Source organism: Pezoporus wallicus, unplaced genomic scaffold (assembly GCF_028554395.1).
Source record: "Pezoporus wallicus isolate ANWC-B61680 ecotype Strahan unplaced genomic scaffold, APGP_CSIRO_Pwel_v1 scaffold_6446, whole genome shotgun sequence".
Taxonomy (NCBI): domain Eukaryota; kingdom Metazoa; phylum Chordata; class Aves; order Psittaciformes; family Psittacidae; genus Pezoporus; species Pezoporus wallicus.
This window is the reverse complement of record NW_026636264.1, coordinates 9,530,321-9,552,339: the sequence shown is the minus strand read 5'-3', so window position 1 is coordinate 9,552,339 and position 22,019 is coordinate 9,530,321. Positions and strand designations below refer to the sequence as shown.

General features: G+C 43.1%; 1 protein-coding gene across 2 annotated transcripts; it reads left to right on the top strand.

The window, feature by feature from the left end:
* The first annotated feature begins 12 nt into the window (after nt 1-12).
* CEP57 (centrosomal protein 57) lies at nt 13-21,616 on the top strand. 2 transcript variants are annotated; one of them, XM_057399816.1, is made up of 11 exons: nt 13-51; nt 4,633-4,789; nt 9,338-9,517; nt 9,816-9,937; nt 10,803-10,919; nt 15,523-15,600; nt 17,157-17,261; nt 17,414-17,494; nt 17,838-18,082; nt 18,731-18,875; nt 20,389-21,616. In XM_057399816.1, exons 1-11 carry the CDS (start codon nt 28-30, stop codon nt 20,620-20,622), a joined length of 1,488 nt encoding a protein of 495 aa, XP_057255799.1. In that variant the 5' UTR covers nt 13-27; the 3' UTR covers nt 20,623-21,616. The 2 variants fall into 2 exon arrangements, with proteins under 2 accessions (XP_057255799.1, XP_057255800.1); XM_057399817.1 differs by lacking the exon at nt 10,803-10,919.
* Nucleotides 21,617-22,019: the final 403 nt, after the last annotated feature.

Sequence of the window (22,019 nt, the reverse complement as noted above, 5' to 3'; positions counted from 1 at the left end):
AGCAGGACCCATGGCTGTGGTGATGTTATGAAGAGCCAGAGGCTTGGCTGGGTTTGATGCAGTTTATTTTGTAAATAGCTGTGTCTTCACCATGATTTGGAGGAATAGAGATGGTGACCAGGGTGCAGCATGATGGTCTCATAAGGTCTTGTGACTGGGGATCTCACCAGCTGCGTGGCAAGCACCCAGCTTGGTGTTTTCCCTGTGGAAAACTGTCTCCTTTGCAGCATGGTCCCATATTTGCACCTGTACCAACGAGTGGGGACAGATTAATTTGAGGACTTCTGTATCCTTCCTAACAGGTATTTCTTCTGGCATGCATAGAGAAGTATGTCAGAAAGCTAGGTTTGGTCTTAAGAAGTTGAATATAGGCTGTTTAATTTACTAAATAAAACGTTTAAGCCGGGGGGGGGGGGGATACCAAAACAAAGCAAAATTGCCCTGCTGAAGACTTATTGTAAGTGATGGGGAAATGGGGAAAAAAGCAAACTTTACACTTTCTGAACTTTGAAAATAGTTGTCTTCAGTACATCTGATGTGCTGTAGAAGAAACTTGACAAAAAATACTGTATTGTGACAACGTTTTTCCCCATTAGGTGTAATGACTAAGTTTACTTTTAAATGTTTGCTTTTAACTAGGGTTATTACTTAAATTTAGACCACTCCTGACTTAACCTGTATCAGGGAGGCACAGGCAGCGCCGAAGCTGGTCTCCGGGTGACAGGAGTTGTTCTTTCTTCACCACTCTCCCTGCAGTAACACAGTACTGTGCCACGAGGGCAGGCTGCTGGGGTTGTGCCTCCAAAATGGCTATTTGAAAGTTTTAATAACTAAGTACTTTGATATTTATGCTCATTGAACTGAATACCTGGCTATTCTGGGGTGTTTTGCCCAGACCCTACATAATTTTGTCCTGTTTCTGCCCTCTTCTTTAATTTCTCTTGACCAAGTGTGGGCACTACTGTCACTTAGGGCATTACCAAGCACTTTTTTCCCTGTTGGTGTTCTGTTTCTTTTATGAGCCCCCATATAAGAACATGCAGTGGCACCCACTCTAATTTAGTCCTTTTTCCCAGTGCCAAAGGTGTCAACTTGGTGCCCTCGTGCTTTCTTGCTCCATTTACTGCTCAAGAGGCTTCCTGCACTTTTATGCCTCTTTGGCTCTACAGTTTGTTTATAAATAATTGTTACTTTTACTGTCCATGGATCATTGTATATGATAGCTAGAAAAACAGATTCATGATTTTCCTTCTCCTTACTGAAACATCAAGTCTTCTGAATAGCTTTTCCATGCTGTATTCTTTACTGCATATATATGCCATGCTGTATTTCTTTACTGCATCAGAGAAGGTAATAGTGTCCTGATGGGTTATTTTTACCACCTGCAGAAGTTGTTTGGTTTGAAAAGTGTCCCTCTGCTCCAAGCTGCTGATTCTTACTTCAGTGATAAGAGGCTTTGTTTTTCCCCCTCCAGTGTGTTTGGTTTAGTCTTTGGGAGCTCTCTGAGGCCACCATGTGCTACTGATGTGTTAATCTATTACTGCTCTGTGGTTTTAATGCTTCCTTCTGCATGCTTGAGTAGGCAGGGGATACGCAGTGGTAGTGGCAATGAATTTTGGAAGGTCATGTCTTCAGACCTGTAAGGATTAAATGTGTTCAGCTAACTAATGTTAACCTCGCAGTGGTGCACTTAACTCCTGTGGGACTGCTGAGCTCCTTTGGTTACTATTCTGAGGCTTTAGTGTGGCTTAAGGAAGGAAAGACTATAGGGAGTACCCAGGAAGAGTGATTACTTAGCAAATATGGCCTAGCTGTTTCAGAACAAATATAGAGAGATCTCTGCTTTTCATGTGGTGGTGTTTGGTTTTACTACATTTCAGGGTTTTCCTGAGCATCATAGCATGATGCTCTCTGTGAGAATTTTCAAAAGCAGAAACAGACTAAAATAATTCTTTATGATTGGAGAGAAATCAAGAAGAGCAGGGAATTGGTGTGATGTTTGAGTCTGGGATCTGTGCTGGGAAATTGCTTGATCTGTTCTATAAACTTCCTCAGATTTTTCACTGGGGTTATTTAGAAGTCACTATTTGTGAAACAGAATATAAATCTCTCTTTTACTTAAATGGGAAATATACCTGGTAGCAAGTGGTTGTTTAGACTGAAGTGAGGAATGATTGCCTATGAAACAGACAATATTTCACATAATTTTTGCAGTGTTTATATCAAGCGGGTATCTGTAACAGCTATTACACTATTCAAATCAGTGGCTGTTCACTGCATCCAGGTGAAATTTAGAAGTCATACAACTAGTGGAAAGCCTGTGTTTGTTTTGCTTTGTGGAACTTGATGCTAAGGTAAAAACAAACAACTCCTGTCGTTTGGATTTCCTATGTAGTTATTTTTAATTGACAGGGTTTTACAGGTGAAACATAAAGACATTGAGGAAAGCTGTGATGCTGTCAGCCCTGCTTGCATTTCAAACTGATTCCCCTTTTCTGTGTTTCATGGGATACCTTTGATGTGAATCAATGGCAGATAGTATATTGATATTTGAATCGGTAGGTGCTAGCATTTGGATTGCTGAGACTTATGTTGCTTCTGTTAACTCTGTTGCCTGCTGCACAAAGGACTCTGTTTTGCTCAGTTCATTTTTACTTTGTTATTTGGTCTTTTATTCTGTGTTCATCAATTCAACAGTGAATCACAGAATGGTTTGGGTTGGAAAGGACCTTAAGATCATCCAGTTCCAACCCCCTGCCATAGGCAGGTATGCCTCAGACTAGACCATGTCACCCAAGACTTTGTCCAACCTGGCCCTGAACAATGCCAGGAATGGACCAATTTACCCCTTATTTGAGCAGCCTGGTCCAGTGCCTCACCACCCTCACAGTAAAGAACTTCTTCCTTATATCCAACCTGAACTTATTCTTTCTAAAGTTTAAACCTTGTCCTATTGCTACAGTCCCTGATGAAGAGTCCTTCTCCAGCATCCTTGTAACACTGATGATATTTTTGCAGGGGTGAGGTTTAGGTCTTCATGTTAACACATCACAGGCTTCCATTTGGTTTTAAATCTACATATTCTAATGAGAGCGGTGCAGCTGCCGAGTGTAAACCAGTGTGTTCAAAAACCTGTTCAAAATATTGTTATTAATATATCTTTAATTAGGGATTAGCGTTTTAACTGGCTTTCTGTGGTAGCAAAAGTTCTTGTTCAAATGCAGTTATTCCAAGAAAAGCAAAAATACGTTGTGTAGGAAAATCTTATAAACACAAACGAAAAGCATTTGTAGAACTGTGCTTAGAAACAGTGATTGATCCATTCACAGTATTCAATGTCCTAGTTTTCTTGGCCACAATGAATCACTTAATTTATAATAGGAAATCAGCTTTGTGTAGGCTTTAAATAACTTAGAAATGTTCTTAATTTTTCCCCCTGTATTAGTTTTCTTCCTCATAATGCATTTGGGGCTGTTGTTTAATTTCTTATGAGATATTTCCATAAATATTTATGTATTTTAACTTGGGTCACAATACGCTCCCAACAGTTTGTGTTTGCAAAAGCTTAAGGAAACCCCACCAAGATCAGCAAGTGCTCAGTTGACGTAGTGAAGTAAAGGCATTGTGGAAAGCTGTAGGAGTATTTCATCTGCTTCCAGCTTACTTCTCTCTCAGGTTGCCTTCAAATCCTGTCATTGGACATAGGTACATTGGAGAAATTACTTGCATGGTAAAAATAAGCATTTGTATTTTATTCAATTGGTATACACAAATTGGAAAGCTTTGGCCAGGTGGCCAGGTTTGGATTGAACCATAAAGGCAGTACGTGAAGTGCTGTGGTCCTTTTGTTTAAAAGAGCCTTGTTAGAAACATCCAAAGCACGGTAAATATTTGGACATTCAGTGTAGCACTGGGTAATGCGTGGTCTTTATGGCTGTGTTTTTGAGCACAGCCTCAAGCTCATCTAAGGGCACGTTGCTGCTCAGAGACCTTCCTGGCTTGGTCTGCTGCTGCTTTTCTTATGCTGATACCACTAATCAGGTGTAGCATAAAATCATCCAGATGTGCCTGCTGGTGAGCCTCAATCTATTCATGGAAGGATAGGAAAGGTGAATTGAAGGCAGTGGAAAAGAGGGGTTGGAACTATACAGCTGGGAAGGTGAGGTGAGGAGAGAGTATGTCCTCTGCCCCAGCTACAGGCAGTGAGCTATTAAGCTGGATGGGTGGATGTAGAAATGTGGTGTGGTCCTGGGGGTGCTTTATCGGCTTTGGCCACCTTAGTACAGTGTCTTGTGTGCAGTTAAGTGTAACATGTAGTTAAGGAGGTAGCTGTTTTCCAACTGACTGTGTATTAGCTTTTCACAATATGCAAGAGACAGTATAAGTAAGTAGAAAACAGAAGTGGAAATAGGAAAATAGGATGGAAACTCCATTTTCTTTCTGATACTATTTTTAGTGGAGGGGAGTTGGATGTAAAAATGACACAGCCTAAGGCTGTGGGGAAGGAAATACAGCTTTTGAGGTATTAGTCCCCTGCAGCAATACTTCTACACATCGTCTAATCGGATTCTACTCTTTCGTTGTTGTGACAGAAACAAATGTGCTGAGTAACAGCTTTGTTTTCTTTTACAGGATGATCTGCATGAAACCTGTAACTCTGTGTCAGCCACAGATGGGTTCTCTGCAACTTCATTTATAGAATACCCAAAGCACAAGCCATTTATTAATTCAGATCTGCTGCGTTCCCCACGGAAACCAGTAATTCCATATCCTGAAAGCAACAGCAAAGGTAATAGTTCAGCAAAGTTGTTTTCTTAGCTGTTTCCAAATGAGGTGGTGAAATACTGTTTGCCCATACCTACAAAGGTTACAGTCTTTTATCCTTTTGTCACTTCCCATTGGTGTGCAGGTCACCTGTTCTGTAGGTCCTTTACGCTTCTTATTTGAAGAATACCTAATGAAAAAGGTCATTGAGCTGGAGAAAAGTGTTCCTCTTCAGTAGAAAGCTGTAAAGTTGGCCAAGTAGTTTGTGAAACTGTCCTGACATGTTTCTTTGTCCCTTCTTCAGCCCTTCTCTCCTTCCATCTACCCTCTCCCAAGATCACAGCTGAGTTCGAAATAAGAAAGAGTTAGTCACCGTAATGGTTTGGAGCAATGGAAGAGGCTTGGCCCTGTTGAAATGGGAAAGCTGTGATGGACAAAGGGTTTAGCAAGAATATGATGTCAGTGAAGACTTAAGAGATATGGAAAGGAATCTGGTATAGAACTGAGGGCTCTCGCAACACCAAAAAAGCAAGTGATTTTATTCCCCCTTGATATTCCTTGTTTCTTCCTTGTTTCCTTGTTTCTAGGCTTCTCCTTTACCCTTCTTTCCCACTCTGCTCGTGGTATTAATCTGTTCGTCTTGCCTGACCTGACATGAACAAAAACCATTCTAGGTTAGTTTTCTGCAGTTTGAGTGAACTGGCTTGTCATGCAGTGAGGCATCCTCCAAAGCTGCCTGGGGTAAGGAGAGGGGGCAGCATGGGAAGTTGGGAGGATAGTAGCAGGACCTATCCTTTGGTGTGAGCTGTTCGGCTCAGGATCATTGCAAAAATAGGGCTTTTGGGTCTGAAGTTGCATGGAGGCTGAACTTTATATATTTTCCTTATAAGGAAAAATGTGAGAAAGAATCACAGAATGGTTTGGGTTGGAAAGGACCTTAAGATCATCTAGTTCCAGCCCTTCTGCCATGGACAGGGAAGCCTCACACTAAACCATCTCACCCAAGGCTCTGTCCAGCCTGGCCTTGACACCGCCAGGGATGGAGCATTCACAACTTCCCTTGGGCAACCCATTCCAGTGCCTCACCACTCGCACAGTAAAGAACTTCCTAAGGTCTAACCTGAACTTTCTGCTTCAGTTTAAACCCATTACCCCTTGTCCTGTCACTACAGGCCCTGATGAAGAGTCCCTCTCCAGCATCCTTATAGGCTCCCTTCACATATTGGAAGGCTGCTATGAGGTGCCCACTAATAAAATATCATATTGAAAAATACTGATATTCAGTATACTAATTTCTGCTTATTTTGGTTCTTTGTGGTGTGTGTGTGTGTCAGCATGCATTACTTGGTTTTAATACTCTAATAAGGATGACTGAATGTTGCTTTCATGCTGTTGGGTTTTACTTTTATCCACTGCTTGAATTGCTTTTTTGCTGTGTTTTGTTAGGCAAGCTAGGGGGCAGGTTAGGAAAGCTAAGGCCCAGTTAGAATTAAACTTGGCTAGGGACGTTAAGGATAACAGGAAGGGATTCTACAGGTACATAGCAAATAAAAAACAGACTAGGGAGAACGTAGGTCCCCTCAGGAAGCTCTCGGGAGAACTGGCTACACAGGATCTGGAGAAGGCTGAGGTTCTGAATGACTTCTTTGCCTCGGTCTTCACTTGCAAAGGCTCTGACCAAACCACCCAAGTCTTGGAAGGCAGATGCAGGGACTGTGAGAATGAAGACCTTGAGCCCACTGTAGGAGAGGATCTTAAAAATCTGAACGTGCAGAAGTGCATGGGTCCTGATGAAATCCATCTGCGGCTCCTGAAGGAGCTGGCGAATGAAGTTGCTAAGCCCCTGGTCATCGTATTTGAGAAATCATGGCAGTCAGGTGAAGTTCCTGACGACTGGAAAAAGGGAAATATAACCCCCATTTTCAAGAAGGGGAAAATGGATGACCTGGGGAATTACAGACCAGTCAGTCTCACCTCTGTGCCTAGCAAAATCTTGGAGCAGATTCTCCTGGAAGGCATGCTAAGGCACATGAAAATCAGCAAGGTGCTTGGTGACAGCCAGCATGGCTTCACTAAGGGGAAATCCTGCCTGACCAATTTGGTGGCCTTCTATGATGGGGCTACAGAACTGATGGACAGGGGTAGAGCAGTTGATGTCATCTACCTGGACTTGGGCAAAGCATTCGACACTGTCCCACACGACATCCTTGTCTCTGAATTGGAGAGACATCAATTTGATGGATGGACCACTCAGTGGATAAAGAACTGGCTGGATGGCAGCACACAAAGAGTTGCGGTCAATGGCTCAATGTCCGGCTGGAGACCAGTAACGAGTGGTGTCCCTCAGGGATCGGTGTTGGGACCGGTCTTGTTCAACATCTTCATCGCTGACATGGACAGTGGGATTGAGTGCGCCCTCAGCAAGTTTGCTGATGACACCAAGCTGTGTGGTTCGGTTGATACCCTGTAGGGAAGGAATGCCATCCAGAGGGACCTTGACACGCTTGTGAGGTGGGCTGATGCCAACCTCATGAAGTTTAACCAAGCCAAGTGCAAGGTCCTGCGCCTGGGTCAGAGCATTCCCAGGCACAGCTACAGGTTGGGCAGAGAAGATATTCAGAGCAGCCCCGTGGAGAAGGACTTGGGGGTGTTGGTTGATGAGAAAATGAACATGAGCCGGCTTCAGCGTGTGCTCACAGCCCAGAAAGCCAACCGTATCCTGGGCTGCATCAAAAGGAGCGTGACCAGCAGGTTGAAGGAGGTGATCCTGCCCCTTTGCTCTTGTGAGACCTCACCTGAAGAATTGTGTGCAGTTCTGGTGTCCTCAACATAAAAAGGACACGTAAGAGTTGGAACAAGTCCAGAGGAGGGCCATGAGGATGATCAGGGGACTGGAGCACCTCCCATATGAAGATAGGCTGAGAAAGTTGGGGCTGTTCAGCCTGGAGAAGGCTGCGTGGAGACCTCATAGCAGCCTTCCAGTATCTGTAGGGGGCCTATAGGGATGCTGGGGAGGGACTCTTCATTAGGGACTGTAGTGGTAGGACAAGGGGTAATGGGTTAAAACTTAAACAGGGGAAGTTTAGATTAGATATATGGAGGAAATTCTTTCCTGCTAGGATTGTGAGACACTGGAATAGGTTGCCCAGGGAGGTTGAGGTTGTGAATGCTTCATCCCTGGCAGTGTTCAAGACCAGGTTGGATGAGGCCTTGGGTGATATGGTTTCGCACGAGGTGTCCCTGTGCATGGCAGGGGGTTGGAACTTGATGACCTTAAGGTTCTTTCCAACTGTAACTCTTCTATGATTCTATTGTAAATACACAGATATTTCAGTTTAGCTCTAAGTATAATAGTAACAAAGCTTTTCATAGTTTCAGCTATGCTTATTTCAGCTGAATCCTGATAACGGTAGTATAGATAAAGAATAGGGTAAAGCTGGTGACTGATTTTGCCAACAGGGCCAAGTTACCTATATCTTTCCCCTTACCTGACTGCTGTCACCCATTTATTACTTAGCAGGTACCTTAAAGCGTATAGTCTGTTGATACGATACTCTAAGATGCTATTCTCCATTTCAAGATTTGATGAGTTGTTACTCTGGAGAACTCATTCTGATAATTATTTTTCCTTTATTTTTTCAATCTGATGCTCAAACACACACTTGCAACTTTTCTTGTGATCATGTGTTCTGCAATAAAGGTGATATCATTTCATAAGTGCATTTAAGCACAAAGGAGTGAGCTAATGTGACCTTGCAGATTATTCTGCTATATGAGCTGTCCTTACAGATGTTCCTGTGTTTCACTTTGCCAGAACTGTGTAGGGGAAAGGGCTTATGGTTATGGTTCCTTTGCAGAATTAAACAATACAGCTAAGAGACGTAATACATCAGATTACCAGCAGATGGTCTAATTGCTGGGTGATGGCAGCTTTATTACAACTGCTTTTCTTTTTGTGGTGATGAATACGTGAAGGTTTTGTTGGGTAATTGATAAAGCAGGGAATGGAACAGAAAGAGGAGAAGCTGTTCAGCACAAAGGAGACGCATGTCTTGAGGAGGGGAACACAAGTGCAGAAACAGTCAAAAAAGAGGTACCACTTAGGCTATAAAAATGTTTATTCTCTTTCTGATAGCTAACCTTTAGTCTGCCCTGTGCTTGGTCATGGGATTGTTGTGTTTAGGTATTTGTTGTGCTAGTTTGCATTGTAGAGGAATGAGAATATAGAAAACTGCCACTTTTTTAGCTATCTAGTTGTAACCTTTCATTTCCTTTTGATAAAGTCGGAAGCTGCACTGAATCTACAGAATATTTACATGCCTTGTTCTGGGAAATGGGTAAGTCCCGAATGTAACAGATGAAGGTGAGCACCAAGGGCATCTTTTAGTTTGAGACTAGTTTTAAAATCAGTTCTGGTTTAAAGGGAAGCAATTCCTGGAAGGAGTCTTGGATGATAGCAAGGAACGGTTTGACTTTCTTACATAACATGCTTTTATGAAAGGGTTCCAAGTTCAATCTTCTCTTGAAGAAGTGATTTAATGGGCTCTAACAAAAGGTGCTTGTTCAATTACAGCAATATTTTCTGCCCTGAAGAATCTCCAGGAAAAAATCCATCGGCTGGAGTTGGAACGGCTTCAGGCAGAGGAGAATGTGAAGCACCTCAGCAGGGAAACGGCAGACTACAAAAAAGTCCTGAGTGAACAGATGCAACACAAAGAGCACAACAGGACTGAAGTGACAAAACAAAATCAAGGTAAAGTTGCAAACTTTACATAGATGTGGATGGAACTTGGTGTTTGTCAATGCAGAAAAACTATTTTAACTTGCTTTGTTCAGCATCTTTTATTTGGCAGTGACACATGGAGTTATGAAGAAATAAGCACACTTTGTTTTAGGGATTTGCATGCATACAGCAGTTCATTAGGCTTCATCTGTGAGTTTCTTTAGGTTGTGCTTTTGTTTGTTTTGGAATTGTTCTGAAAATAGGGGAAAAAAAAAAATCCCAGGAACAGGCAGTGCATGATTCACTTTTCTGCCTTCTGTTACTTCAGAACTGGCTTCTCAGCTGGCAGCTGCTGAGTCTCGGTGCAGCCTTCTAGAGAAACAGCTAGTCTACATGAGGAAGATGATCCAGCATGCAGAAAATGAGAAGTCGCATCTCCTGGAGAAGCAGGTGTGTTTTCAAGATAGCTCAAGGTTAAGTTATAAAAATTATGAAGTAGTGTCATGATTTTTCATAGTTACTGTGATTTTTAGTATCAGTGTGCATGTCTATTTCAGCTGGCCTTTATCTACTTAGGTTTGGATAATCTCCCTACTTGAAATTTTCCAGTCTTACCAGGACGCTGGTATTTTCCATGCACCTATCTCTAAGGCAGAATCTAGCTCTGATACTAGGAAGAACTGTTTGCTTCTGCATGATTGGCTTACTACAGTAGCTCATCCTCATCTCTCGGTGTTAAACACGTGTGCCACTGGGGAAAAAAAGCTCCCTTTTGTGTTTACATTCTTCAGATCTATGGGGCTTTTCTTTACTTGTACCACTTTTGTTAAACTGGGGCTGAAATATTGATTCTGTAGAAATAATAGCAAAATTTCTATTTCCCACCATCAGTGACTATGGGAGTTGGCCTATACCTAAAATGAGCTTGAATTTTGTTTTATAGGAGCATGGGTCGTCTGTTCATTGGCCTTTATGGCTGTCCTATTTTAGTATTAAATATTTACTGAAGGGGAAAAAAACATAAGCAAGCTATCTCTAATGGCTGAACAATGAGGGGGGGTTATCACATTGGGTTCAGAGGGAGGAAAGGCTCTGCAGAGTTCTCTCATCTGAATCTGGTTGAGTGTTAGCTTCCCAGCATGGGTGGACCAGTGATGCAGTTTGCTCCCTGATCGTAGCACCATTGAAACTGCACAGAGGAAGCAGCAGTTCCTGTGGACTGTTTATGGGCTTTCTTTGTGCTGCAGACACAAGGCTTACTGCAGATGGTTTTGGTTTATTGTGCTTATAATTGTTTTCCTTTTCTCCCTTCAAGGGTTCATTGGAGAGAGATCGGCTTCTTGATCAATCACATGTTCAGTCTAAATTGGAAAAGCTGGATATGCTGGAAAAAGAGTACAGCAGGCTTACTAAGATGCAGTCCATAGCAGAGGTCTGTCATTTGTATTGGATACCACATCAGATTTAGCTTGTTTGTTGTAGCCAGCACTTCATTGCTATATGTCAGTGACGGAGCTGAGCAAACCTTTGTGCTGTACAGAAAGATGGCAACATCTCTTTAAAGCTGAATTGTTGTGAAAACTTAAAGTTATTAAGGAAAACCTGCATCGTCAGGTAGGCTTTAGGTCACTGCACCTTACAAGAGTTGGGGTTTTCTTGAGCCTTAAAGGTATCTGTTGGTGTTCCTCTTTTGTGGTTAGTTGGTGTCTAGGCATGTAGGGCTATAGTCATTCCAACTCCACTTCTCAGTTGCCTGGCATGCTGGTGAATGGTAGTGGTTATAGTCTGCTCTGACCCAGATTTGACTTGTGGGGTTTGGCATGTTTGCGTTTTAGCCACTTGCCCTCCTTCTTAAACACAGTTATTACTAGTTATTTTATTATTACTAGTTATTTTGTATCCAGAATTCCAGAGCTGGGCATTTCCAGGTCTCTAGCAGTGGCTGGCAGTGGGTTTGAACCAGTCTGCCTTCCAAGGATTCCCTGTGAATCAGTAGCTTTTACAAGTTCAGCATGGCCATATTGTTCTGTAGTGGGTTGACCTTGGCTGGACATCAGATGCCCACCAAACTGCTCTGTCACTGCCCTCAGCTGGACTGGGGAGAGAAAATGCAACAGGCTTGTGGGTTGAGATAAGGACAGGGAGAGATCACTCAGCAATTGCTGACATGACAAAACAGATTAAATTCAGGTAAACTAATTTAATTTATTGCCAATCAAGTCAGACCAGGATAATGAGAAATAAAACCAAATCTTAGAACACCTTCTTTCTGTGCTCAACTTCACACCCAATTTTCTCTGCCTCTTCTCCCAGCAGCACAGGGGGATGAGGAATGGGGGCTGTGGTCAGTTAATCACACATTGTCTCTGCTACTCCTTCTTCCTCAGGGGAAGACTCTTCACACTCTTCCCAGGCTCTAGAGTGATGTTTTCCCTGGGCTGCAGGTGGAGATCTGCTCCACCATGGACCTCTATGGGCTGCAGAGGCACAGGCTGGCTCACTGTTGTCTACACCACGGGCTGCAGAGGAATCTCTGCTCTGGTGCCTGAAGCACCTTTTTCCCTCCTTCTGCACTGACCTCATCTGTAGGGCTGTTGCTCTCATGTTCTCATTCCTCTCTCTGGCTGCTGTTGCTCTTGCACAGGAACTTTTTCCTCTTCTTAACTATGCTGTCCTAGAGGTGCTACTACCATCACTGGTGGGCTCAGCCTTGGCCAGCGGCGGGTAAGTCTTGGAGCCAGCTGCATTGGCTCTATGGGACATGAGGAAAGCTACTGGCAGTTTCTCATAGAAGCCGCTCCTGTGGCCTTCCCACCTCCACCACCTCCAGCGTTGCCAGGCAAACCCAGTACACCTCTCTGTGTACCATCTGTGGTGTTGGCTTCGGAAGTCTGGCCCACACACCTCTTTCTGCTGCTGTAGAGAGACTGCAAGACTCACAGGCCTGGGAACTACAGAGGGCTTAACCAGGGAGAGGCTTCTACCTACACGTTTCTTCCCTGCCTCCCAAAAGGAGCAAATAGTACATGATCAGATAGTGGTGTATGAAAAATGTAGGCTTGCTACCCTGCACACAAGTCAGATGCTGAAGTAGATGGTGTTTTTCCAGATGTTTGACAGTGAATCTTTAGCTAGTTGGTTTGCTGCAGGACGTTTAGATGCTACAGCTATTTCTTGCAAGTCCCTGACCCAAGGCAGCTGTAACAAGCTGTTTAAGATCTTGACGCCCCATTGTGGTGAGCTGCAGTTGTGGAGTACAACTGCCTGCATTGTTTAGTTGGGCTAAACTCTTCCAGAATTGAGTGTCTCAGGGGTTTTGTTCACTGGAAGTAGCAGTGGGTTCCTCCAGGGTCAGTGTTGAAATAACTGGTTCAGAAACCAGAATCCCTTTCTGAAGGGCTTTTGCCAAGTGTTTTCGCTGGTAGCAGCTGGGGTTTGGTGGGGCTGGATGGTTTGTCATCTTGTGCCCGGCTGGTGAAAATCATTTCGGCCTAACAACTTTTTTTCTGGATCAAACTAGATGTCTTTGATCCTTTTATAACTTTAGGAATTAGTGGCTGTTACAGTTAAATCTGTTTTAGTGGAATTTGGTATTAAATTCATGCAATTTTGAAGCAATTCTAGGAACTGAGATACGGGTTTAGCTGTGACTAAAAGTCATTTTCTTTGATCATTATGCTGACTTGAGCACTCTCTGATTGACAGGTTTGTGCTTGCAGGCTACATTCCTATATGAGCATCGGTGTGCTTAGTGTTATGTTGTAATCCCAAAAGAGTGACTGTACTCTCTACTCAAAACAGTTGCATCTGTTGCCTCTTTGATCTCTACTGTAATGGTGGCAAGACTACAGAAACATTTCCAAATTGAATTTGAAGGAAGAAATAGATAAGAGAGACTATTTCTATAGTCAGGTGTGCTGAAATGGATGGGAAATGGTGAGGTGGCTGCACATGAGCAAGCAAGGATTTAACTGCCTCTGATTTCAGACACTTTGCCAGAGCACAGGTTGTATGTGGGTCTTGGGGAGAGTATTTAATCTCTGCAGAGCCACTCGCTGGTCCTGTAAGTATTACCTTCAAACAGTTTGCCTGTGACAAGGAAGTGAAAAGGAAGTGTATGAAGTATCAGTTGGAGCACTTGCCTCAAAAGCAGTTTCTAGTGTATATTGCAGGTGTAGTTCTGCAGTGCAGCCTCTGGATAGCTGAATGAGAGGATCTAAACATGTCTGTCTGAAGTTGGAATAAGGGAACAAGGTTTTTCCCTAAAAGCACAGTCTGGGCTCTGCTCTCATATGTGGCCAGATAACCAGAATTTGAATATATGTGTAGATGACACTTCTTGAAGAACCATAGTTGATAGTAATATATCTTAATTCCAAAACCCCTCACTCTTCTGTGAACAGCAGAAGTGATGAACCCTCATATCATGCTGTGGCTGTACACTACCTACATTGTGCTATCTTCATAGAATCACAGAATGGTTTGTGTTGGAAGGGACCTTAAAGCTCATCCAGTTCCAAGCCCCTGCCACGGGCAGGGACACCTTCCACTAGAGCAGGTTGCTCCAAGCCCTGTCCAGCCTGACACTGAACACTGCCAGGGATGGGGCAGCCACAGCTTCTCTGGGCACCCTGTGCCAGAGCCTCACCACCCTCACAGGGAAGAATTTCCTCCTAATACCTAATTTAAATCTCCCCTCTGTCAGTTTAAAGACATTGCCCCTTGTCCTGTCCCTACAGGCCCTTGTAAAAGGTCCCTGTCATCAGTCTTCAGTTAAAACAGATTTGTTTCGGTATGACAGTCTTAGAAAACCTGTCATGCTTAACAGGTTAAAGGTCTTAATTAGATTGACCACATCAAAATCAAGCATTGTCCCACGTACTGTAAAGGACAGAAGATGATTTTAAGTTACATGGAATATATCTGATTTGGGGGGGGGAGGGTGGGGGAAGCCGGAAGTTTTTCTTCTGTGCGATAGAATAAGTTGGTTGTTTTATATAGCTCCTGAGTCCTCAATGTTTTATCTAGGGTTTTTCCTTTTGACACCTCTGTGTAACAGCTGGTTACATGAATCTTGACATTACTGCTTAGGTTAAGCAGAACTGAAATATTTAGCAAGCCCAGTGTAGTGAGTTTATTAACAAACAAGTGTACAAATACAGCTGTTGCTTTGAGTTGTGTGCGCCTCTGCCTTGACTTTGATTATTGGCTCTGGGAATGATCAGTCTTTGGGGGAGGAGGAGGGAAGTTGTTTTATGTCCTGGAGCTTTGGATCTTTTTCTCATGCCGTTGTATAAAGTCAGAAAGTTATCAAATAACTTTCACATTGGGAGCTTAAGTGTATCCTGTTTAAACAAGGTTTTCATCTTGCTGCAGGGTTTATAAAGAAATGTGTGCCTTTCCCTTAGCTCTTTGAAAGAGGCTTTCAAAAGAGTTCTTGCATCTTTTTAGTATAAAAAGATGGAATCACTTCAGTCTTACTTAAATATATCTCGGGGCATCATAGAAAGTTTCCTCCTTCTTCTTCATTAGAAGATGGCTAGATGTTCCAAAATTCTCTTCTTCTAAGAACGTAAGTTATAGATATCAGCAAAAATACCATTAGTGGTCTAAATAAAGCTTTTCCTCTTCTTATAATGATACCCAATAGACCTTTGCTAGCCCTTTTGTAGTATGAAATCTTCCAGTATAATGTACACAATAAAACCTATTTTCTAGGTTTTTCTTTACAACTGAAGAGCAGGCCAGCCTTGTGTGTATTACTCTCCCTTGTAGGCCACAACTTGCGTTCAGATACCAGTTGTGGAAGTAAAAATAGAAAAATCAATGAGCTTTAAGTCTAAGCACTTGACCGCTGTATTTATACCTATATAGATGAAATGTCAGCCAGCATTCTGATACTGAAGTCTTCACTTAGCTTTAACTCATTAAGTTCAACTCATATACTTTGCTCAAGCTCTTGGTACTGTAGGCTTCAAGGGAGAAAAGGAATTGTTTCATTTGTAATGCTATTATTTCTATTCACCTTTGTCCAGAAAAAAATGAAAGAGCTGGAACAGAAGCTTCAGGAGGAAGAACACGCGAGGAAGCTTGTTCAGGAAAAAGCAGCTGAGGTAAGCAGCAGGAAGTCTCTTTTGTACTGATCTGCTGTAATTAGCTCTTCCTTTCCAGCAGCTTTTCAACTAACTTGCTGAAAGGGCCTCCCATAGACAGAGTGTTGAAAGCCTTGGGTTAGCTTTCTTGGTTTAGGGTTTATCTGTTTGCTTGTGTTTTCCATCCTGTCTGAGGTGCTGGATGTTCTGAAGTCCTTTAAGCCTTTTGGAAACCTTTTTCTAACAGCACCCCTGCACTAAAGCTTGAGTTCTTCAGTTGGAAGAAGCTAATTGGAAGAGGAGTAGAAATGCAGAATAATTCATAGTTGAGGATGTATGAGTATCTCTGCTTTAAATAGATCGAGGTCAACAAGTGTGCTCCCTTGTTCGTAGTTGTAACTAGAAATATTGTAGAAGGAGGCAAAAAAAGAATCAATATACTATTGGTTATGAGCCCGTAAGGTTGCTGGTCTTCTAACCTTTGAAGAGTTCTGTTTATTGCATATTCATTGAACGCTGAAGAATAGGTAGTAACTATGTTAGGGTCTAGCATTAATATTTGCCATGAGTTTTAGGGGGCTGGGAAGGGTGTCTCAAATTCTTAGAATCATAGAACAGTTTAGGTTGAAGGGACCTTAAAGCTCATCCAGTTCCAACCCCTGCCATGGGCAGGGACACCTTCCACTAGACCAGGTTGTTCCAAGCCTCATCCAACCTGGCCTTGAACACTGCCAGGGATGGGGCAGCCACAGCTTCTCTGGGCACCCTGTGCCAACACCTCAGCACCCTCACAGGGAAGAATTTCTTCCTAATGTCTGGTCTATATCTCCCCTCTTTCAGTGTAAATCCATTCCCCCTTGTCCTGTCCCTACAGGCCCTGTAAAAAGTCCCTCTCCAAATTTCTTGTAGCCCCCCTTAGGATACTGGAAGGTAGGGGATGATTTCTAAAGCCATGCTATAGCTTCCCCTTGGAAGGAACAGCGAGTGAAGTGTATAGAGCTCACTGCTGACAGTGAAAATCCTGACCTTGACTTTTCCAATAGATGTTTTTTTGGTTTTGGATGTTTTGGTGGCTTGGTTTTGGTTTTTTGTTTTTTGGTGTGTTTTTTTTTTTTCTGGTTGGTTGGTTGGTCTTGTGGTTTTGGTGGGGTTTTTTTTGGTTTTGTTTTTTTTGGGGGAAGGTTCTTTGTTTTCTGGTTTGGGTTTTTTTTTAACTTTTACATTTAATAGAAGGAATAAGTCTGTTAACTATATGCTACAGGAGAAACTGAGCAGGATTGGGTGGCTTGAGCTTCCTAATACTTTGTCAAGTGTAAAGCAGAGCTGATGTTTTGGCACTTGCCTGCATGGGAGTAATGCAGTAAGATGAACTCTCTAACTTACTAGGATTAGTGATGAGCAGTGCCCAGAAGAAGCACTCTGTTTTAATTGACCTTGAACTGCAAAAGCATCCTAGAAACTTGCAGCTTTCGGAGAGCCTATGTTTTAGATAATATTGTTTTGCAATTCTCAGCTTATTCTGTCTCTGATTATCCGGTAATGTCATTCCAGTAACTCCCCTTACTCCCTCACTTAAGCTTCAGACAGGCCTGGAAACCAACAGGCGACTGATTCAAGCAGCATCACCATTACTTTCTCCAAAAGCAAGAAAGCCCACAAAGAAAACAAAGCAGCCAGAGAAGGTAATATGGGGTGGTAGAAGGGCAGTTACTGAGGGAGTTACATAAGGGGATATGCATGCAGTCAGGATGTAGGTTGCCCTTTTTGTTACAAAACAAAGGGAACATGAGTTTGCTGTGGTGTCATCTGTAAAACACTTCTCCTTTCTTTGCAGAAGTGCTCTCTTGCAAGCCACCTCACTGCACAGCCCCATTACAGACTGCATCTGGGTGATGTGCCCTTTGTAGCTGGGAAGGTGAGTGGCTCTAATCCCGAAGTTGGAACGCTCAGGAGCTGCAGCTCCTTCAGTAGCTTTGGTTTGGAGCACTCCTGACACCCAGTGGCCAAATCGCTTAATGTTCTGTGACTCTTCCAGTTTGTCTTCAAAAGGCTTGTTGAATATCCAAAACTTGCTGAACTGGCACTTCCAAAAATGGGTTTTCTCTGCTGCTTGTCAGGCTGTTCTTGTTAGTGCATATTCAGTCAAACAAAAAATGCATTATTGGCTGCAGAAAAAGTCAGTTTTTAAATGTTCTCTGGTTTATCAAGTAGGTTGTTGATGTGCTGTATAAAAGAGTCTCTTTTACTTTTCCTTCCAGTCTACCAGTCCCAGTCATTCAGTTGGTGCCAACGTGCAGCATGTCCTACACCTGATGAAACAGCACACGAAAGCTTTGTGTAACAGTCGGGTGGTAAATGATGCTCCACTAGCAAAACCCATTGGTACTGGTCATCCTGCCAGCAAAAGCAGAAAGTCGTCTCTGCCAAAGGACTCCTCTTCATCCCAGGAAGAGCTCTCAGAAGTGTTGCTGACTTTACAAGATGAATTTGGACAGATGAGTTTGTGAGTTGGGTGTATTCTCAATTGCAGATGGTGAATGTAGATGCTTTGTTTTTTGCCTTTTGCTTTTAAAGTTGGAATGTTTTGCCTGAGAAAGGTGTTAGTTTTAGGAAGTCTGTGGCATATCATCCCTTTGTTCTACTGGCTGTGGAGCCTGTTGTTTCTCCTTGCACTTAAAGAGAGGCCTGAAGTCTGTACTTGTGTTTATATGTACTGAATTCATAAGTGGTAGGGGAGAAGTGTGTGTGCCCTTGATGCAATACTTGTGGTTTTTCTTGTCCTAGTTAACAGAAAATGAATTGTTAGCCTACTGCATAACTGCAGTGGATACAGCTACACAGAAGAGTAACTGAATGAGTGCTGAGATCATGCCCTCAGGCAGTTATTTGGTCATTTTGAATGTGTGGTTTGAAGCTTGAAGCTACTTACGTTGCTGAGACTTTCTGTTGCAGAAGCCTGCCACCCGGATGTGCTACTGTAATAATGCTGCTGACCAGCACAACTGTTGTCACTGGTTGGCCATGGCACGTTGAATGTGGCTGGCTGCTGATGCTGTAGTGTCCTTAACATGTTATTTCTGAACTGGGGATACAAGCACTAGAAGCCAAGGGGATCTGATACAAGCTTTGTTCTGTGTGAATGCCATGCTAGTGATCACCAGCAGCTGTCAAAGCTTGTCCAGGAAGCCCCAACCACTGCAATGAGGGAAGAACTGGAGAGGGAACTTGAGGCACTGGTGGGGAAGATGGAAGCAAAGGCAGACCAAATCAGCAAAGTCCGGAGGCACCGATTACAGGTGAGTTGCTCTTGACTGTGTTTGTGCTTCTGCAGAGCTGCTGTCTCGAGGTTTTCTTTTTTTTATGTTGTATCCTAATCTAGCAGCAGTTGAATAAAGCAGAAATAACTACTTTAGAGCAGTAATGCCTGGCTCTGGCTTTGATGTCTCAAAGTTAGTCTGTGTACTTCCACCTTTGCATCCCAGTATTTCTGCAGAAGTAATCTTTCTTACTGTGTCACCCTTGTGCCCTCTCTTTATCCTGTCCTGGGCAGAGCTTTCCCCTTTCCCATCTGTTCATTTACTGTATTTTACACTCCCCTCATCCCTTGAATGTTTTAACTGTTCTCCTTTGCTTGGAGTAAATGACCTTTTTACGTATTGATTTGCACTGTATAAAACCTGAAGTACTGTTTCATAGAATCATTGAATGGTTTGGGTTGGAAGGGACCTTAAAGCTCATCCAGTTCCAGCCCCCTGCCATGGGCAGAGACACCTTCCACTAGACCAGGTTGCTCAAAGCTCCTTTCAAGATGTTTTGAATGGCGTGGCCTGTTCATTCAAAGCCATAGAACCTGTTGGCTACTTATTTTCCCTAATTTTCATTCATTTTGGTGAATTTCTTCCGAGGAGCTTAACCTCGTGTTTAATCTGGTTAAGCTCATATGAACCAAGATTCACCCTCACCTGATGTAACTTGCACACAAAATATGTACTGGAAGCACGGCTGCTAACTTCCAGAATGGATATGTGTTTTCAGTTAGAAGCATTACTCACCTTTGATCTCAGGATCTTCAGAGGAACTGTTGCACAGAAACAGATGTGCAGTAGTTCCTGACAATAATGGGTCTGCGTAGACTGAGGCTTCTCGCTCACTACTGGTAAAAGGTCTAGGAGCTGGGATTTAAGAAAGTTGCTGCATGCTTTAACCTAGGAGGAGGGAGTGCCACTACTTGAGGAGAGGAGCCCAGGGAGCCACCACTTTGCAGTTTGAGAGCATGAATATGTGTACCTTAAACTGTCCAGTTTCCTGTTCAGGCTTCAGCCAGTTCAGTCTTTGTTGCTGAGTAATGAGTGTCACAAGCTGTGATCTCTGGTGCTGTGTGGATACCAGCTCTCCGCCTCAGCAGAGTTAGGATATTCTTTTAAAGCTACATCTCTGATGGTAACTAGCTATAGAAATCGCTTGTATGTATGTAGAAAAACTTGTTTTCTGTTTGTTTTTAAAATCACTGAATGGCACCAGTGAGAAGCCAACTTTTTGTTGTAAATTACTTCTTCTATTATCCATAATAAAGATGTTTCTTCATAATGAACTTGTTTTTAAAGAGAACTTAAAAGTTCAGAGACACAGCTGAACACAGAATGCTGTGTAAGGAAAATAAAGTACTTATGAGTCAGGGTGACTGGAAGCATCCATCTGCTGAGCTGGGTGAGATGAGCAGTGGGATATTGCAGCTGTCTGGAAGAATTGCTCAACATAAACTGAAACAAGGTCACCACTTAATGTTTTTCTTTGGGATTCTCTTTCTAGCTTGAGAGACTTAAGAGAGAATGCAAGTCCAGAAAGACTTCTGCTAAACAAGGAAAAGACAGGTTCCCTGTTAGTGAGGTTAAAGTGACAACTACAGTAACCACAAAAGGCAAGAACGCTGGTCCTATCAAAGTGAAACCTGGAGAGAAGAGTCGGAAGAACCTTCAGTTGCTGAGAGACATGCAGACCATACAGACTTCACTACAGAAAGATGATATCAGCTGGGACTACTGACTGTTCTGCAGGAGAGGTTCTTGAACCTTCTCTGTCAAACCTTCTCACATTCTGGATATAAAGCAGCTGCCTTTCTTGCTGTGTGAAAGAGACTACTGTATGCTAAGTGCACTTTTGAAACCCTTAACTCTCCATCCCTGGGTTTGATGTATGTATCATGGTCTAGCTTAAATCACAGTCCATTTTTAAGGTACCAAGCCACTGAATCTAACCGTAGGTCTGCACTAGTTCCCTTCATGCTGTGGTTCCAGCAGTCCCTACCCTTTCAGCACACCAAGCACTGCACATTTATGTGGGTTGGTGTGTGAGAAATGCCAGTGTGACTTCATGCTATGATCCAGCTGTGCAGTGAGAGTCTTCTCAAGATGCATCTTGTTGGGAAACGGTGCGGTGACCTTGAGCCCTAAGGGCTTTTGCCAACTCTGTTTTGCAGGCACCTCAGACTCTGAGTTACTGAAACTGACTGTGTAAGGGAGAACAGGCAAACCCTTCTGAAGGTGTTCTGTGGAGCTCTGCTCTAAAAGCTTTCCTAGTTAATGTTCTGCTGTGTTGCATTAGTCAGCATTAATGGCAATGGATGTCTGAGTAATCAGAAGATGAGCAAAGTATTTTACTTAATGATTGAGTTCAAGTCTGAAGAGAGAAGTTTTTCTACATGAATGCTTCTTTAAAGCTATAGGATAGGGGATAATATTCTGTCTCCTTATTCACAGCTTTGGGTGGTAAAGGAGCAAGATAAACCATGTAGGTGTTTTAAACTGCAAGTGCCTCAATCATGCCATTCAGTCCTGGCATCTTGCTTTTAACCTAAACTATGTGCTTTGAGCTGTCTGCTCTGGTAGTGGTGCAAGTAGTTTTGCACTGACTTGCACAGCTGAGTGAATGTTATTTATTATGGTAATAATTTAAAGAATTTCCTATTCACGGAATGTAACAAGACCCAGGTTACCCATTTATACATTTGACAGATAATAAAGCCAGCTTGCCTGTTGAATGAGTTGTGGGAAAGCTGCACTTCCCTCTGTCTTAGTGTTTGCTGCAGCTCTGTGCCCCATTCAGTGGGCTCTGTGATGTGTGGTCAGGGTGGTGAAGCTGCAGGTAAGGTGAGGGTCAGAGCTGTCCATCTTTGCTTATAGCTGAACAGACTGGGACCTGTGCGGGGTCAGTGCAGGCACAAGGGATTGGTGTTTTAATGACACAAGGTTTTTTGCTATGAAGGGAGAAGGCGGCTGTTAGCCAGGCCTGGAGCCATCCCCCTTAACATCATTTATGTCGGAGACCTGGGCTCCATGGCGCTGGAGTAACCCTTTGGAGAAGAGCAGTTCATCCTGGAGGGGCTGAAAAAGCCAGGGCTTGAAACTACACTGTTTTGCTTGGGAAGGACCTTTCAGGATCAG